Source organism: Phalacrocorax aristotelis, chromosome W (assembly GCF_949628215.1).
Source record: "Phalacrocorax aristotelis chromosome W, bGulAri2.1, whole genome shotgun sequence".
Taxonomy (NCBI): domain Eukaryota; kingdom Metazoa; phylum Chordata; class Aves; order Suliformes; family Phalacrocoracidae; genus Phalacrocorax; species Phalacrocorax aristotelis.
The window spans coordinates 4,150,975-4,171,278 of NC_134310.1; the positions used below are offsets into that span (position 1 = coordinate 4,150,975).

The following is a 20,304-nucleotide window of genomic DNA, read 5'->3' on the forward strand; positions in this document are numbered from 1 at the left end:
CCACTTCCAATATTTCTTCTTGTGTATGGGGGCAACTGATACTGGCACGGGTTGATTCTCTGAGTCAGGTCCAGTAGTTGTCATGGGGGTTTGAGTGGCCGCAGTGCCTGTCACTTTGCCTTTCAATCCAGAGACCACCTCTTCCCCTTGTGAGCACTGAATACTGTTGAGCAGGGCTTGGTACACATGGGCCAAGCCCTAGCACGTTGCAGTGATCTGTGTCTCTCTGGAATTGCCGGGGTGATAACATACTTTCTCCAAATATTCTACTAGTTTTTCAGGATTCTGCACTTGTTCGGGGGTGAAACTCCAAAACACTGGGGGTGCCCACTGCCCTAGGTATTTGCCCATGCTATCCCACATGCCCTGCCACTCGTAACTATCAAGCCTTGGGGAAGATTCCTGGATGATATTCTTAAGTTGCTTATTCAAAACCAAAACAACATGCCCAAAAACTAACAATAAGTGCCCCTTAACCACCCAAGGATGTTCAAGATACAAGAAGGTTGTTGTAATAGAGGCAGAGACATCATAGAACAAAGTTGCAAAGGTACTATTCTGTATTTCCTCCATATAAAATCTCTCCGAGGAGGAGGTACAATTGCTAATTGTCTCAACAAGGTGGTATCCAAAGTACAGTAATGGTTTCAGCAAAAGCCCCAAATACCAGATAAAGCTGAAACCAGTGTTTGCATAACAAATCTCTTAGGCAAAACATCACTAATCACAGCAGAACACAACAGACTAAACAAACCCATACCAATCTTATCACATACTGCAAAAATGGAGCATTGTGCTGTGACCAGCAGCTGTTATTATCCCAAACCCTTTGAGCCCCACGCTGGGCACCAAAAGAGACTGTTGTGGTTTGGCCAGCAACTCAGCCCCACACTGCCGCTCACTCACTCCCCCACCGGTGGGACAGGGGAGAGCGTCAGAACAATAAAGCTCATGGGTTGTGGTCAGAACAGTTTAATAATTAAAATAAAACTATAACAACAACAGCAACAATAATGCAATGAAAAGGAAAACAATGAGAGGTGCACGAAACCCGGGCCAGGCGGGGGGAAGGGAGAATGAACAACCCAGAGCCCTTCACGGGCCTCTTGCCCAGGTGGCAGAGCATGGGAAGCTGGAAAGGTCCCTGATTACTACAGGCACTACAGTGAAGAGAATTAACTCTTTCTCAACCAAAACCAGCACAAAGTGATAAACAAGATAAGAAAATTCTTCTTTTTCTTCTTTTAAAATTGTGGAAAATAGCAAAGGTACCTGTAAAATTAAAGACGTTTTTAGAAAAGCAGAAAGTAGCTCAAGCAATGCTTTCAATGTGAGTTAATTTGTCATTGTCTTCCTAATTTAGAGGCTTTTTCAGTACATTGCTCCTGGTTTGAGAAGCTTCAGGTCAAAACTAACAGAACTTGATATATTTCACTGGTATGAAACAGAGGTCTCGAACAGCAAATTAATTTTGGGGGGTTTTTTTTGAGAGTTGGGTTTTTTTTTTTCATTTTTTTTTTTAAAAAAGCTTTTTAAAATTTTGCTTTTTAAACAAGGAATGGTATGGATAATACTGTAGTGGCAGAAACCTGAGTTTATTCATGAGGAGGAAGAACCCTAGAACTAAACTCTGAATGAGGTACAGACCACCTACCCATGTGCTTGGATCAGGAGGAACGTTCTGCATTTTGGCTGCATGCAGTTTTCTATTTTGCTGCATTGTGAAGCCTGCAAATGATCTGTAGTTAAAGGGTAGTGCTCCCTTACAGTGTTAATAGACTTCTGGAGTCTTGATTAGTGTTTTGCTGATGTGTTTCTGTGCAGTCTTCTTTGGGCTAGTCAGTGTTTGTGTGGGGGTGGGGGAGATGCTTGCTCTTGTAATTCAAGTGATAGCAGGCTTTGCGCCTCAAAATTATGGATTTGGGCTTTGTTGGTGATGTACCTGGGGCTGTGTTTGTTGGAACTGGTTTTTCTGTTTCAAATTAATTTAATTTCCAAAACAGAGATATTTTGCATGCAAACCATTTTAAAGGGATGTTATACCTCTAGTCTAACTCCAGACAGAATACTTGGATGTTGCACTTTGAGAAATTGCAATGCATGTTTTGATATTTTGCATAATCATAGAATCATTGAGGTTGGAAAAGACCTCTAGAATCATCAAGTCCAACCGACAACCCAACACCACCAGGCCTCCTAAACCATGTCCCAAAGTGCCATGTCTACATGTTCTTTGAACATCCCCAGGGATGGTGACTCCACCACCTCTCTGGGAAGCCTGTTCAGTAAAGAAATTGTTCCTAATATCCAATCTAAACCTCCCCTGACGTAACTTGAGGCCATTTCCTCTCGTCCTATCACTAGTAACTTGGGAGAAGAGACCAACAACCACCTACTTGCTCTCTAGACCCTTCAACAGATTCGTTGCCCTTCTTTGGACACGCTCCATCAACTCAATTGTCCTTCTTGTAATGAGGGGCCCAAATCTGAACACAATATTCAAGGTGTGGCCTCACCAGTGCCAAGTACAAAGGGACGATCACATCCCTACTCCTGCTGGCCACACTATTCCTGATACAAGCCAGGATGCTGTTGGACTTGTTGGCCACCTGGGCACACTGCTGGCTCATGTTCAGCCAGATGTCAATCAGCACCACAGGTCCTTTTCTGCCAGGCAGCTTTCCAGCCACTCCTCCCCAAGCCTGTAGCACTGCATGGGGTTGTTGTGACCAAAGTGCAGGACCTGGCACTTGGCCTTGTTAAACCTCATACAATAGGCCCCAGCCCATCAATCCAGCCTGTCCAGATCCATCTGCAGAGCCTTCCTACCCTCGAGCAGATTGACACTCCTGCCCAATTTGGTGTCGCCTGCAAACTTACTGAGGGTGCACTTGATCCCCTCATCCAGATCGTTGATAAAGATATTAAACAAGACTGGCCCCAACACTGAGCCATGGGGGACACCGCTCGTGACCGGCCGACAACTGGATTTAGCTCCGTTCACCACAACTCTCTGGGCTCAGCCATCCAGCCAGTGTTTTACCCAGCGAAGAGTACACCCATCCAAGCCGTTAGCCACCAGCTTCTGTAGGAGGATGCTGTGGGAGACAGTGTCAAAGGCTTTGCTAAAGTCCAGGTAGACAACATCCACAGCCTTTCCCTCATCCACTAGGCGGGTCACCTGGTCATAGAAGGAGATCAGGTTGGTCAGGCAGGACCTGCCTTTCATAAACCCATGCTGCCTGGGCCTGATCCCCTGGTTGTCCTGCACATATCTGGTGAGCTCACTCAAGATAAATTGCTCCATAACCTTCCCCGGTACCGAGGTCAGACTGCCTGGCCTGTAGTTCCCTGGATCCTCCTTCCGGCCGTTTTTGTAGATGGGCGTCACATCATCAAGCCTCCAGTCATCTGGGACCTCCCCTGTTAACCAGGACTGGTGATAAATGATGGAGAGTGGCTTGGCAAGCTCCTCCGCCAGCTCCCTCAGCACTCTCGGGTGGATCCCATCTGGCCAAATAGACTTGTGAGTATCCAGGTGGCTCAGCAGGTCGTAAACTGCTTCCTCCTGGATTATGGGGGGTTTATTCTGCTCCTTGTCCCTGCCTTCCAGCTCAGGGGGCTGAATACCCTGGGGATAACTGGTCTGACTATTAAAGACTGAGGCAAAGAAGGCATTTAGTACCTCATCCTTCTCCTCATCCTCGGTGGCAATGTTCTCCTCCGCATCCAATAGAGGATGGAGATTCTCCTTGGATCTCTTTTTGTTGCTAATGTATTTGTAAAAACATTTCTTGTTATCCCTTATAGCCATGGCCAGGTTGAGTTCTAGCTGGGCTTTTGCCTGTCTAGTTTTCTCTCTGCATGACCTAATGAGATCCCTGTACTCTTCTTGTGTTACCTGCCCCTTCTTCCAAGAGTGGTAGATTCTCCTTTTTTTTCCTGAGTCCCAGCAGAAGCTCCCTGTTCAGCCAGGCCGGTCATCTTCCGTTCCAGTTCATCTTGCGGCACCTGGGGACAGCCTGTTCCTGTGCCTGCAAGACTTCCTTCTTGAAGAAAGCCCAGCCTTCCTGGACTCCTTTGCCCTTCAGGACTTCCTCCCAAGGGACTCTCCCAACCAGTGCCCAGAACAGGCCAAAGTCTGCCCTCCAGAAGTCCATGGTAGTAGTTCTGCTGACCCCCCTCGTTACTTTGCTTTCTCCCTTTTCATCAGAGCTGCTCTAATAATGGAGGCTCGTTCCCTTCCTTTCTGCAATTAAGTTGTTAAGCTATAGATAAAGTACACAAGCTTTGATAGCCAGGATGGTGTGTACATAATGGCGCAGGGAATAAGGACTCTTTTTCAAAAAATAATTACTTGAAAGGCAGATTTTTTTTCTGAATGTGGCTTGTAACTCTTTCCATTGATGAGTTGCTTGGAACGTGGTCTCTTTCACATCAAGAAGATACTCCTGGGTTTCACTGATGGTCTTTACTACCTCTATCTCCCGTCAGTTGTTAACAGACACATCTGCTAGCTAAAAGACTATTTTTTCCCCCTTCTAAGTATTAGAAAATATAAGAACTGCTGGATTAGGTATTCATTTAGATACCTCTTGAGATCTGCACAGGAACGTTTGGTTGGAAACCCTTTTTTTTTGTTGTTTATCATACTCCATACTACCATAAAAGTTAGGGGAATTATGTATTTTGAAAATGCAAAATAATGCTATGACTCGAAGTCTTGTTGTTCTTAAATACCATTAGCTATGGTGCAGTAATTGATTATAATGGCTTTGTAAAATAATGTGGCGAATGAGGCTTGTTTGGTTTACTTGCTCATTTTGGAAAGTTTAGAAGTACACAGACCTCAGTCTCTATGAGTACCTTATCAAGGTTATACATATAGTAGTACTATATCAAGAACTAGCACTATTCCAGTGTTATCGTTTATGTGGGAGACTGAAAAGCATAATACTCAAACCTGCTTGGGGGGGCGGGGGGAGTTTTTTACAGACTTGGCAGACCAAGAAATAGGGGGATTATATGGATGCACCATCTTTGCTATATGACCCGTGTGGTTTAGTATACATGAAAATTAATTAATCTTCCCTTGCAGTAAACATCAAGGAATCTGACAGATTTGTTGAGTTTGGTGGGTTTTTTTGGTTGTGGGGGTGTTTTTTGGTTTTTGTTTGTTTGTGTCTTGTCTGTTTGGCAAGATTAATTTTGGAAAAAACAAGCAAAAAAAACAAATTTAAAAATTCCGCTCTTTTTTTCCCTTGTGAATAAAGGCCTTATTCCATCCAGTCAAACTGAAGTGAGGTGCAGCCACTACTGTATATCAGTAGTTGTGAAGCAATTTTAAGAACTTTGGTGTTACTAGTGGATTTTGATTTGTTTGTCTTTAAGATGCTTTTATGTTATGACTTTTCTAATATCTTGAAAATATTGACTTGAAGGTAGAAAATAGAGGATTGTGAGTGATAACATGTAAAGATGAAATAGCTGTGACCTAAGGATGACTAGTATTTTAACAAGTACAGTATGGTCTGTATTAAAACATTTTTGAGAGGGTTTTTTATTTTTTAAATCAACTAACACCTCAAATACAACTTAAACTATGTACACTAATATTTTGAAATTTAAATGTTAAATGTAAATTTGCCCAGCTAACACAAGATTCTGACATATATTGGTGCAAACACTTGTAGTTCTGATTCTTTTTCATCCCAGGCCATGTCTAGACTGGCATTGGAATTGGCACCCTCCAAAAAGACCTTTCTTGTGTTTCAGAGCTCTGCTGATAATGGGGTAATATGGACTTGAATACACCCTAAACGGGCTACATTAACTGGTGGCTCAGCCTCCACCCAGATGGATCTGGTTTTGGCTTCATCACTGAGTGTTCCAGAAGTGCAGATGGCCCGAGGAGCCAGTCAGTATTTACGTCTGGTTTGACAGCTATAGTTAAATTTTAACTAGACTTTCTCCAGCACAGCAAGATGACCGTCATGGTTTTAGCTGGGATAGAGTTAATTTTCTTTACTGTAGCTGGCATAGTGCTGTGCTTTGGACTTAGTATGAAAACAATGTTGATAACACGCCAATGTTTTGGTTGTTGCTGGGTAGTGCTTGTACTAGTCAAGGACTTTTCTAGCTTCCCATGCTCTGCCGGGTGCAAAGAAGCCGAGAGGGGAGGGGGCACAGCTAAGAGAGCAGATTCAAACTGGCCAAAGGGGTATTCCATATCATATGATGTCATGTCCAGTATATTTACTAGGGGGGAGCTGGCCGGGGGCTCAGGATCTGGCAGCATCGGTTGGCAGTTGGTGAGCGGTTATATCGCTTGGGGTTTGGTTTTTTGTTGGTTTTTTTTTTCTGGGCTTCATTTATCTCTCTCGTTATTTTCCTTTTTATTATATTATTATTATTATTATTACCATTATTACTATTAATATTTTATTTTAATTATTAAACTGTTCTTATCTCAACCCACAAGTTTTTCTTGCTTTTGCTCTTCTGATTCTCTCCCCCATCCCACAGGGGTGGGAGCAGTGAGTGAGCAGCTGTGTGGTGTTCAGTTGCCAACTGGGGCTGAACTACAACAATGACTTTTATAATGTGTCTGTGTATTGGCAAGCTGGTTCTGTGTATTTGTCTGCTTTTGATCTCTTTCCACCTTAGGAATTTAAAGGTCTCATGCTTGTCAATTGGGATGTATGAACAGTTTTCTTTATAGAAAGAAGGAATTATAATTAATAAACTACAGTTGACAAACCAAATTTTTAAGCCACCTAAATTTGGAAAAATATCTGTTCCTGTTACTGGTAATTTTGTTGGACTCGGTAGAAACTGTAGTGTGACTAGACCAGTTTATAGGTGAAGCTCCTGTCACTGACTTAATGTTCCATTAGTGACAAAGATTGCCTAGGAGTTTTGAGACTGAAAATCACTTCCTATTAAGACCTGGTTTTAGTTTCATGAGTCTTGACCTAACAGATAATTTTGGGTGCCACTTTGCATGGGGTGTCTTCTTCAGCCTACTTTTTTTGTAAGTGATAGTAAAATAGTTGGCCACTATTCAGAAATGTACTAGAAAAAGAACATTTAGCAAGTTAAGCTCACTGTATGTTAATAAACAATCTAATGCTTTGTGGGTTGGATTTTGGTTGTTGGTTTGGGTTTTTTTGGGGGGGATTTGGGGGTTGGGTTTTTTTTGTGGGGGGTTTAATGCTTGGAACTTGCACTTAAAAATTGTTTGAGGGGATAAAATGGGATCACAGCTCCTGTTTTACTATAATTGTAAAAACCTGTTAACCTTTAGTCATAGTCTTTTGAAAATAGCTTTTTGCACGCCTTTGGTATGAATTTGATTAGTGTGGTAGCTAAATTCTTATTATCCAGCATGCTTGGATTGAGACTCGGTTTATCTTGAATAACTACTGTTCTTCCTTACCACTGTCTGGTTACTGGTATTGAGAGCAATAAGCAAGTCTTGAAATGTGCTGTCAATTCTTCCTCTGATGGTCCACAAGCAAGTTTGAGGAAGAAGCAGCAGATTAATTTGCATGTAAAGTTTCAGGAATTGAAAGATTAGAAGAGAAAGTGAGGAGGGGACTGCTGGAATACTAGCAGAGGAACAGAGGCAAAATGTTCTGTGCCCACTAGAACACTTTCATCTAAATAAACCTTGAGTTTCTACATCCTTCTGCTGTATACCAAAACTCACAAAACTCTTAGATACGCTTGTTCTCATCCTAGTGGTTTATCTACAGAAGATAAAAGCAAGCTACTACTTCATAATCTAAGTCAAAAGACAGGATAGAGGTTTGATTGTAGATCTAAAGTATCTAGTTCTGCTGGTGATAAGTAGGTATTGAATTTAGAGGACAGTCAGGTTTCACCAGATATTTCTGAATTTTGCTTTTTTTTTCTTCAAACTCTCACTTCATATTCCCTTACCAAGTTTCTCATTAAAAATGAAATAAGAATGCTGTGAAGCCAAAAGCTAGAAGATACCAAGATTATTTACATAAACTTAATTCAGGTTCTTATAATTGAAATAAGAACAAGGAACAAAATTTTCTATTTCTGAAATGTATTTAACTAATACGAGTCTTTTTTTTTCTTGTAGATAGATATATACATGTACCAACTTCAAATATTTTTGCATTTGAATTTAACCTATTTAAGACAGCATAAACAATACATTCTGGGCAGAAAGAATTTGTTAACGGAAAGCCTTTACCTCCATCTTATTTTCAGTTTATTTCAATTCAGTGTTCAGCTTTTAAGAGAAATCTCAGGCATGCTTTAGGGACTGATTTGAATTTTACTGGATAAACACTCTTTATATTAGAGTGAACTGCATGTTCTAGAGATCAGCGCCTGGGGAAGGGGGGAGTGCATTAAGAAAATGTACAAAGGTCATTCTAAGCTGTTGAGATCAGGAGGCTGTATACCTACAAAAATGCACTTTTCCCAAACATCAGCTGAAGAGTTAAAGACTACTGCTTTGTTTCCCTACCTACTTCAGTTCTGTTATAGATCTAGAAATACAACAGCAAAGCCCACTGAAAATCAGTGTTTTGTTGGCATAGAAAAAAAGCCTGCCAAAAAGGCAAATGAGGAAGTTTTAGGAAACTTTCTCTCTGAACTTTTTAAAAGCTGAATCAGATGACTATGAATGTACAGAATCCTTGGAAAAGGAGGTCTCACTTGAGAATGTGGAAGCTTGCTGATGATGTAACAGATACTGATGATCTGATGGCCAGTAAATAAGAATTTGCAAGGCTAGTGTTATAGGACATTTTAGTTGGGGGGGTGGAATTTTTACATGGATGTGCTGTTAATTATTTTCATGCTAATGTAGTAGGAGACTGAAAAGTTGGTATGCCTGAATCTGTAGTATATATGAAAAAGAATCTAGGTTTAAATTGTGTAGTTCTAAAAGCAACCACACAAGAAGCTTTATTATGTTGGGGGGGAGGTGGGGAGTTATTGGTCATCCGTCTTCCCATCTCCCCCAGTGAAATACTCATGTATGATCTTAAGCAAAATTTTCTTCTACTTGAAGCATAGTAGTTAAATATTTAACTATGCTGTGCAATGTTTTCTTTTTAATTTGCTGCAAATATGTTTTTTGGTCAGGTGGCACTAGTGCTTGCTGGAAATATCACCACATAGTGTGAGTGTCACCTGAATGCCTTTAGCATGACATTGCATGTTCTCTTAATGAGAAATAATCTTAATGTAAATTATAAGACTTATAAGACAAACGGCCGCATGTTGTGTGTTGAAGGCATTGTTTGGATTATTTTTTTTTTAATCCTGAGCAGAGGGGTTAATGTGAGACTTCAGGATAAAGACCTAATAAAGTACTCAGAATAGTTTGTCTGTGTGTATACATAGGATTGACAAAATAAGCAGGTCCCTCAGAATATTCTGGCAGTCTCTGAGGCCCCAGCTGAGATGAAGGGCCTGTTGTGATGAGTTGTATTTGCCTTTGTGTACAATTATTACCTTGGAACACTTTAATCAAAGGCTTTGGATGAAAGAGAGAAGAGGAGGCACAGTGTGGAGGTGAGCAAGACCAATGTTGAGTTATCATAGCTTTAATTTTTATACAGATTTTTTTTTTATGGTGGATGGTGATAGGGAGGAAGGAAGGAAATTTGACAAGGGAAGAAGGGAAAATATAACCACTTAAGATGACAAGCTTAGGTTTCTGTTTTATACTTGAAAGCAGATACAAAATTGTTCATGTAGTAGACAATTCTGGTTTAATTTTTGAATAATGAGACATAAGTGTCCTTAAAATCTGTTTAATTATTTTGGGTAATAATGTCAAGCATTTTTATTTGTATAACTGCCTGGTAGCCTTGATGCTTTAATCAGTTCTTGAATGTTTAAACTCATCATTTAATCCTTTCATAGTCTGTAGATGTCAAAACAGTTTTTATTTTTATTTTTGTAACTATTAGTGTGGTGATATTTCTACTATAATTTGATTATGATTTATGTAATTGTTTTTCTTCTTTTGCTAGGAAACACTGCATTACATGACTGTGCAGAATCTGGAAGTTTAGAGATCATGAAGATGCTTCTCAAGTATTGTGCTAAGATGGAAAAGGATGGCTATGGGATGACTCCCCTTCTGTCAGCCAGTGTGACAGGCCACACAAATATTGTGGACTTTCTGACCCAACATGAGCAGACCAGTAAGATAGAACGTATAAATGCTCTGGAACTTCTAGGAGCAACATTCGTGGACAAAAAGAGAGATTTGCTTGGTGCTTTGAAATACTGGAAGCGAGCTATGGAAATGAGATACAGGGATAGGACTAGTATCCTGAACAAACCTGTGCCACAAACACTAATTATGGCCTATGATTATACTAAAGAGGTAAACAGCTCAGAAGAGCTAGAAAATCTTATTGCAGACCCTGATGAGATGAGAATGCAAGCACTATTAATTAGAGAACGTATTCTTGGTCCTTCTCACCCAGATACGTCCTACTATATTAGATATAGAGGTGCTGTCTATGCAGACTCTGGAAACTTTAAGCGATGCATCAACTTATGGAAATATGCTTTGGACATGCAGCAGAGCAATCTAGATCCACTGAGTCCTATGACAGCCAGCAGTTTACTATCATTTGCTGAACTCTTCTCCTTTATGCTGCAGGACAGGGCAAAGGGCCTGCTAGGTACTACTGTTACATTTAATGATCTCATGGGTATACTGTGCAAAAGTGTTCTTGAAATAGAGCGGGCCATGAAACAAATACAGTGCCCTCCTGATCCAATACAACTGAACAAAGCCCTTTCTATCATTTTGCATTTAATTTGCTTGTTGGAAAAAGTACCTTGCAGCTCAGAACAGGAGCATTTTAAGAAACAGACTATTTACAAGTTTCTTAAGCTTCAGCCTAGAGGGAAGAATAACTTCAGTCCACTTCACCTTGCTGTTGACAAGAATACTACATGTGTGAGTCGCTACCCAGTTTGTAAATTCCCTTCTCTACAAGTTACTGCTATCCTGGTGGAATGTGGTGCTAATATAAATGTCAGAGACTCTGATAACAACAGTCCTTTACATATTGCTGCACTGAACAACCATCCAGGCATCATGAATTTTCTTATCAAGTCAGGTTCACACTTTGATGCCACAAACTCTCATAAACAAACTGCTAGTGATTTGCTGGATGAGAAGAAAATAGCAAAAAACTTAATCCAACCTATAAATCATACTACATTGCAGTGTCTTGCTGCTCGTGTTCTAGTGAATCATAACATATGCTATGCAGGGCACATCCCTGAAAAACTAGAGAAATTTGTTTTGCTCCATAGATAATAGTGTGCAGTACCAGAGTGCTGTTGTTGAAGCATGACATGGTGACAATGTTTTTCTTGAGCACTGTTGTGATATACCAATATTCCCTTAGTTTGCTCCATTTTGCTCTCATTGGCTAAAGTGTTGTTAGCATTGCATCTGCAGAGTTGGTTAACCAATATTTGAATGTGCCATATATTATATTTTGTGGAATATTTAGAAATGTAGTGCCATATTTAGACTCAAAATTGTTTGCCAAAGGCTTGTCTATTCAGGTCTTATTTGCCTGGTGGATGTGTTTAGGACTGAGTTGAATATTTTCCACTGATGTCTTTTTACTACAACTGTTGTGTGAATTTTATACAGTTGGAGGGTCATCTTTTTTTATTTTGCTTGAGCATTTCTACTATTACTCTATTCTTTTTCTATGGACTTCTTAAACTGTGAAAGTTGTATAGACTTGTTAACATTTGCAAATACCATAAGTGCTTTTTATCTTCTCTATGCACTGACTTAAATGTGACTGTTGTGTGTGAACATATTTCTGTGCAGCAGTTGGTCAATTTCAACTTAAATGCCCATTTTGATTTGCAGTTTTGTTTGGAGCTCTTTTTGAGAATGCTGCCTTCATAGCATGACAAATTTTAGAGCTACATATCACCTTTCCGAACTGGGGTTTAACTTTTTTATTCTAGCTGTAGGCTAAGGTTGCTTTCCTCTTGATCCTCTGGAAATCTGTGCTATATTTGGGAGAAGAAAATCTCTCTTGTTCTCATGGTAATCCACTTGAAAGTTTAATCTGATAATCGTTCTCTCACATCATGCAGTTAGGGGAAGAGTCCTCATCATGTACAACTGACAGCTTCCCTTTTGCACTAATGTCTTGCTTGTGTTGGTTATGTGACTAGATGTAAAGTTTATTCAAAGTTGAACCTCAAACTTAATGATACACTCTAATGAGAAATAGATTAAATGTATGCCATAGTTTAAATTTACAAATCAACTTCTTTAGCTACAAAAGAAACTAAAGCACGTTGGTGGTGTGATGCTTATCAGTCCAGAAATATATATAGGCACCATCTAGTATCATTATAATATAGTAAATGGCTGTATGCCAGAGTAATAGAAATTCTGTCTCCTTCATTTTAAATATCTTTATAAATGCATGTTTCTTTCCATCTCTATTAGCTGTCAGCTGTACTTAAAGAAAGTTCTGTTGTGTATATATAGCTCCCAATTAAACTTACCTATTTTTATAATATTTCCATAATAGCTTAACTTTTACAACAGAAAGGGCTCTTTTGACTTGATAAGAAATCTATAAAAGAATTTCATAAAGGAGAGCGAGATTCAGATATTTAATATAATTCAGCACTTTACTGTTGATTAATAGTAGAATTTATTATGGCACATTAGCCCTGCAAATGTCTAAGTGAAATTAATTTGTGTTGAGTAGAATACAGTTTACCTACAAATTTAGTATTCTAGCATATTGGATATTGTTGACTTGACATTTCAGTGATGGGCAGTAAATGGGTTTCTTGCTCCAGAAACTCAACCAGTTGATTTAGGCTTTTGTTGGTGACCGAGATATTTAAAAGCCAAATTAAGTAGATAAAGGAAAAAAATATTTAGGAGGGTTTTTTTAAATTTGATGTTGGAGTATTTTTCTTTTGTGAATTAAGTTGAAGAAGAATGTCTTGAGAGTATAAAAGAGTATATATATAAAAAGAAGTAGTTCATCCTTGCTTTTTGGCTGGTTTAGGTTTTCTCTTAGTGTACAGGGTGGAGTCAACAAGCTTAGCCATTCTTGGGGAAAATATTGGGATACTTTTAAACAAAGATATGCTGAAAGTAGTGCTATTTGTATATTGCCACTTTCAAACTCTTATTTTGAAACAATTTTCACCTGTTTGTCCCATGGCATACCTATACTGTATGAAATTCTGTGTATAAGGAAATTCTATTTGTTTCTCTTGCAAATGTGCAGCAGTAAACTTCTATTAAATTGGCTGATTTTTTTTCCTGATTTGTAATGATTAAACTACACACCACCCAGGCTGTCAGTTGTGAGAACAAGTAGCTTGATTTTTGTATTTCTTATTTTTGATATGCTTCTCTACTACTCTGTAAGTTGGTGTAATCAACAAATCATACCATGCTAGAAATGACCCACATTATACTTCAAGTAATAAAAAATAGTCTTTATATAGGTCACAGAGAAAGGGATTTTTAGATCACTGTTTTATACTCTGAAATCTGTACTGCTCTTTAGTGCTTGCAATTTGAATTTGTCTTTATAACTGTATAATATCCTGTTTAAAATAAGTTACTTCGAGATTATTAGTCCAGAAATAGAACTAAAAATTTATGGTAGTATGTCCTGCTATTGTTAGCAAAGTTTTGAATGGAAAACACTCCAGAAGAGAAAGCATATAACTATCTAATATGTGTAAATCTAGTGAAAATTGCCAGGCCTTACAGGGCTTATTGTTAGCTACTTGGGTTTTGGGGGTTTTCTGTTTGTTTTTAACATATGAAGTACTGATTTACTGTATGTAATTCTGTCTTAACCTTTAGGATTGATGTGTATTGGTAGATATTATCACCTATATTCATAATTTAATTTTGCAAGGTTATGAGGCTATCTGCTGAATTCTTAACTGTGATGATGTCAGATATTCAAGCTTAGGTGACCAGATGGATAAGTTAATGCATTTAATTCCACTTTCTATTTAACCCTGTATGTGTACATTACCCCCATTTAATTTTTGCTTCATTTTAAAAGAAATTGGTGTAGAGCCTATGCTGGGTAATGTGTTAGGGGTTAGTTAAGGATTTACTGATTGGGAAGGAGCATAAAGACAGTAGACCCTGTCTGAGATGTCTGTGCCACTATGGCCAGCGCTAATGGGTAGTAGCAGTTTTGCCCCCTCAGCCCCTAATTCAAACCAGGAATATCTCCACTTAAGTATAGATACCAACTTTCTGGACCAGTTTTTTTGTTGTTGTTGACTTTTTTTTATTCTTATTACCCATTCAGAAATTGGAATAAGATTATTTTACTGAAACATGTTGATGCTAAATGCAATAGTGTTGCTAGCTGAACACAAACTATAGTAAGGCCAAGGAGATAAAGAGCATTCAGAACACACAGAACTGTTATTGGTTTTTGTCATATTAACTCATTCTTTTTATGTTCTTATCTTCCCATTTGTTTTTTTTTCTGATTAAAAGTACTTTTTCAGAGCTGCCAACCCATAAAGATCTTAAGAATATTGAGGAAAAAATTGTATGCCCTGTGGGGGTGAAATAGATTTAGAAATAGATTAAATAATTTGCAGGTATGTATTTTTAAAGACAAGGATACTGATACCTTTGAAGTTAGATTTATTTTTTTAATAAATACTCAAAGCACTCTTTCTTCTAATCTTCTTGGTCTTCCACTGAAATACTTCAGCCAGGAAGATGAAAAGTATTGTGTTTAACAACAACAACAAAAAAAGCCGTTCTTGCCGAATACTAAAAGTAGATTGCTATTTTTATATCACTTATGTCAGTAACGATTCCAGCTGTCTGTGGTGTCTCTGAGGTTCTGACTGTTAAGCACATGGTATAAAGGCACTTTTTAAAATGCAAGGCAACAGCATGGTGGTTTTTTTTTAATGTATACTCTGCAACAGTCCTTGGATAGGAGGTATTTTTATATATTACCTAAATACCAAAAGTTCTCTTTTAACAACTGTTTTGAAACTGGTTGAAATTAAACTCTTTCCACTTATATAAAATGTTATCTTATAGAAGGAATGGAATGCTATAGCAAAATTTTTACTAAAGGATTAAAAAAGGATAAAAACCTTAACAGAAAAGACATGTGCCTCTCCAGTTTTACATCAACTGCAAGTTAATAGTGGCAGGATATGGCTACTCTGGAAATAGCTTCCTTGTGCTTTGAATTATAGAGTGGGATGACTGCTAGACTCTAAAATATTGACAAATGTGAGTACAAAGACTTAAAACTAATTTCTGTGTTCTGTGACTACAATGAAGTGAAGTGGTATTTAATGCTTCAAAGTAACTTTGAGGAATATGATGAAGAAATACTAGACAAATATAGTTTGGTTTACATTGTTCAAATATCTTTGCTTTGGGTGTGAAAGTAACTGTTGAACCCTCAGTGAGCAGAATGAAAAGTTACTGATCATTTGGTTTTAACTAACTCTGTATTTGTGTTCCATTCTATCACAAAGACTTCCTGTGCAGGGGAATTCCATGTAATTGAAATATTTCAATTATAAATTAAAATATATCAATTCCATATATTGAAATACTGCATTTTCTTTTTTTAATTTAGCTTCAATTATAATGTAAAAAAAGGAATAACAAATATATTTCTCTGCTCTTACTCTCTTTAGTCTCCAAATGCAGATTACATTAAAAAAATGTTTTGGATAACACCTGTCTGAGTCTATATATCTGTTTTCTTTAGGGTTACTCTAATACCAGTTGCTAAACCTCTTTTTTCAGTTGAGTATGAATAGTTAAATGTGAATGCTGCAGCTTTAGACTTTGATCTTCTTGTTGTTAATTATTATACCTTAAACAGACTATCATGTTTCATTCTCTTCCTATGAAATGGCGGTCCAGCCAAACCTTTGAATTCTGGTGATGGGCAGTAGTAAGGAAAAGGCTTAAACTGGAGGATACAGGAGACACACTCACAGTTTTTCTAGAAAATGCAGTTGGTCATGCTGTTAACTCAGTTAAAACATAGTAGTGTTTGTTTATAGCATAAACAAAAGTAACTAGCAAGATCTTGTAATAAATAAGCAACAGACACTTTTCCAAGAATGTTGCACAAATTAATTTTTTAATAGCTTTTGAAGTATCTTCCCTATTGCTTCCATAATTTAAAAAGAGTAAAAAAAAACACTCCAAGGATGAGACAGTTACGGCAAGATCCTTATTAAAGAAGTCTTCAGAAGTCTTCTGTTCTGTAGAACGTTACTATCAGAATTTTGAGATCTTTACAGTTATGCACAGTAGTCAAAAGGCAGTGTACACTTCATTTCAGAGTTTATTTAGATTAATTCTTAATTGGTAACAAACAGCATTAAGATGAGGCACTGGATGAGGAAAATTGGTCCAGAGCTTTCACAGTAAGATAATTGCTATATAGATGACTTACTGAATCAAGTATAGATTTCTCTGGAAAGAATCACATCATTATTCATCTCTGTATTGGATTTGTGTGGCACAGTTTTGGTAGTGGGGGGGCCTGCAGGGGTGGCTTCTGTGAGAAGCTGCTGAAAGCTCCAAGATGAACCCACCACTGGCCAAGGCTGAGCCCATCAGCAACGGTAGTATTGCCTCTGGGATAACATATTTAAGAAGGGGGGGAAAACCAGACAGAGGGAGGAGTGAGAATATGTGAGAGAAACAACCCTGCAGCCACCAAGGTCAGGGAAGAAGGTGCTCCAGGTGCTGGAGCAGAGATTCCCCTGCAGCCCTTGGTGAAGACCATGGTGAGGCAGGCTGTCCCCCTGCAGCCCATGGAGGTCCATGGTGGAGCAGATATCTACCTGCAGCCTGTGGAGGACCCCACACCAGAGCAGTTCACAAAGAACTGTAGCCTGTGGGAAGGACTCACGTTGGAGAAGTTCATAGAGGACTGTCTCCTGTGGGAGGGACCCTATGCCGGAGCAGGGGAAGAGTATGAGGGGAGAGAGAGAGTGTCTGCATGTGTCTGTGTCCACAAGGAGGAAGGAGCAGCAGAAATAAAGCATAATGAACTGACCGCACCCCCCATTCCCCATCCCCCTGTTCCAGTTAGAGGGGAGGAGGTAGAGAAAATCAGGAGTGAAGTTGAGCCTGGAAAGAAGGGAGGGGTGGGGGGAAGGTGTTTTAAGATTCAGTTTTCATTTTCTCATTACCTTACTCTGATTTGATTGGTAATACATTAAGCTAATTTCCCCAAGTCGAGTCTGTGATGGTAACTGCTGAGTGATCTCCCTGTCTTTATCTTGACCCATGAGCCCTTCATTATATTTTTCTCTCCCCTGTTCAGCTGAGGAGGGGGAGTGATAGCATGGTTTTGGTGGGCTCCTGGCATCCAGCCAGGGTCAACCCACCACAATCTCTCTGCAGTTGCAGATGATGATAGATGTTTAGCCCAGAAGTATCTGCTGGCTATCTAAACTATGCCTATGCAAAATCTGTCATCTCTGTCCATACCTGAGATGAATTTTCTAACTCTGATTCTTTGTGCAGAAGTGTTTCTCCAGATGTGATGATTTGCCTTCACACCCACTGAACTCAGCTGTCCACTCTGCCTCTCCCATCTGCCCTTATGTTGCACTGCTAGTTGGAATCAGCTGCCAAATAAGTCAGCCCCTTTCTGCTGATGAAAGTCTGGTGCAGAGGATGAGGAATGGTGTCTATTCAAACATAAAGACCTATGAGTTCAAATTTCCCTCTACCTCTGATGACCCTTTTCTAGCCATTCCATTGTTTCACATTGTGTTCTCTGTCTCTACTGTTCCCAATTGCTCCCAGGTGTTTCCTGTTTCCCAGTGTTTGCCACAGCTGTGGCTGACTCCAAGCCCATGCTGAAATGGGAAGCACTTAGGAATATTTGGCCCACGCTATGCCTTAAGCAGTTCGTGCTGGTTTGAAATGGTATTAGTTAGGAAGTGAGAGAATTGGAAGTCATGCCAGGTTCACCTTGTTTGTCTATTATACATCTGCCTGGTTCTTCAAACAAGGTGTGCTGGTTTTGGTGGAGAAGGGATTAATTCTTTTCACTGTGATGCCTGTCGTAGTTGGGGACATTTCCAGCTTCCCACTCTCTGCTGCATCGGCGGGAGGCTGGGAGGGGCAGGGCCACAGTGGGGGCAGCTGACCCCGACTGGCCAATGGCATGGTCATTCCATACCATGTGACACCATGACCAGTATATTAATGGAGGCAGTTTGCAGCTCGAAAAAAGGCGTGACATTGGGTCGGCAGGCAGTGACTGGCTGCGTTGTGTGTGGTTTGTTTCGGCGTTTCATTCCCTCCCCCCTCCCTTCCCCTGCCCCCCTGGGTTTCGCGCCTCTGTTTTCCTTTCCATTGCATTTTTGTTGTGTTTTTCAAGGCCGCACCTTGAATACTGTGCTCAGGTTTGGGCCCCTCAGGACAAGAGGGACATTGAGGTGCTGGAGCGTGTCCAGAGAAGGGCAACGAAGCTGGTGAAGGGTCTGGAGAGCAGGTCTTATAAAGAGAAGTTGAGGGAACTGGGGTTGTTTAGTCTGGAGAAGCGGAGGCTGAAGGGAGACCTTATTGCTCTCTACAACTACCTGAAATGAGGTTGTAGCGAGGTGGTTGTTGGTCTCTCCTCCCAAGTTACTAGTGATAGAACAAGAGGAAATGGCTTCAAGCTGCATCAGGGGAGGTTTAGATTGGATATTAGGAAAAATCTCTTTACTGAAAGAGTGGTCAGGCATTGGAACAGGCTGCCCAGAGAGGTGGTAGAGTCGCCGTCCCTGGAGGTATTTAGAAGAAGGGTAGATACAGCACTTCAGGGCATGGTTTAGGAGGCCTGGTAGTGTTGGGTTGATGGTTAGACTTGATGATCCTAGAGGTCTTTTCCAACCTTAATGATTCTATGATGATAAACCATCTGAATGACAACTTCTTGGTACAGGTACTAAGGGAACTGACCAGGAAGGTTGCCTTCCTCGACTTGTTACTTATTAACAGACAGGGCCTTGTGGGTGAAGTGGCCACTTTGGCCAGAGTGACCATGAAGCAGTCAAGTTTAAAATCTATTGTGACAGGAGGAAAACTTCCAGTAAGCCCTCAACTCTGGATATGAGGAGAGCAGACTTCAAGTTGCTCAGGGAACTGCTTAGTAAGGTCCCCTGGGAAAAAGCTTTTGAAGGTACTTTCTTCAAAGCACTTCCACACTGGCCATATGGGACTGTTAAAGGGTGAGCGGGTCTGATCACTCCTTGGCTCCCCAGTCAACGAATGAGCTCATGGATGTGAATCAGGACGTCTCGGTTGGTGTGATATTGCCGCCGGTGTACTGTTGTGGTGGCAATCAGCACCTGTTGTTCTTTGACCCTCAGCAACCCCACAACAGAAGGGTCCTTTGAGAGACCGGGAAAGGTAGACAGCTGTTTAATTTCCGCCGTCTCCAAGGCAGCTACACCAAAAGCCCACCTGTACCCTTTTGGGTCCTTGAAATACCCTCTCCTGAGGTAGTCTATGCCAAGGATGCACGGAGCCTCTGGGCCAGTCACAATGGGGTGCTTTTGCCACTCATTCTTGGTTAGACTCACTTCGGGCTCCAATACAGTTAGCTCTTGGGATCCCCCTGTCACTCCAGCAATGCTGATGGGTTCTGCCCCTATATAGTTTGATGGCATTAAGGTTAACTGTGCACGGGGGATGTCCACTAAAGCTTTATACTCCTGTGGGTCAGATGTGCCAGGCCATCGGACCCACACAGTCCAGTAAGCCCAGTTATCCCTTTCCTCTACCTGGTTGGAGGCAGGGGCAGGGCTCCCTAGTCCTGATCATAGTATTCATCAGTCACTTCTTGTAAATACAAATCACAAGTGTCTCTATTAGGATCAGAACTAAAATTAGCGCTTCTACTCCTCTGTCTGGGGAATTGCTCACTGGAAACTGGAGCAGCAGCTCTCCTGAGTGATATTTTTTTCTTTGCAGCTCACATACCTGTGCTTCTAGGGTCAAGGTAGGTTTTCCATCCCACATCCTCATGGCCCCTCTATGGTCACGCAGGTAAAACCTGTGTGGCCCGTGGCGTGTATCCTCTCTCTTGATCAGAGGGACGCTTACTCCTAATGGCTGAGATACTGGTCCGTACTGGTGGGGAGTAGAACATATCCTCTTTGATCTTCTGAACCTTCTGGGACAGTTTCTCCACAGCTGAGATAAGGGAGGAAGAGATATTTGATTCATACTCCCGGAGTTTATCA

The 20,304-nt window shown here is 40.3% G+C and overlaps 1 protein-coding gene across 2 annotated transcripts in view; it reads left to right on the plus strand.

Annotated features, from left to right (window-relative positions):
• The window catches only part of LOC142049357 (protein fem-1 homolog C-like), a 43,361-nt gene that overhangs the window by 7,959 nt on the left and 15,098 nt on the right, over positions 1–20,304 (plus strand). Inside the window, exon 3 of one of the 2 annotated variants that reach the window (XM_075077008.1) lies at positions 10,029–10,972. In XM_075077008.1, coding sequence (XP_074933109.1) covers positions 10,029–10,972 — 944 coding nt within the window. Of the gene's footprint in view, positions 1–10,028; positions 15,773–20,304 lie in introns of those variants that run through there. The other variant, XM_075077007.1, reaches the window with a different exon arrangement.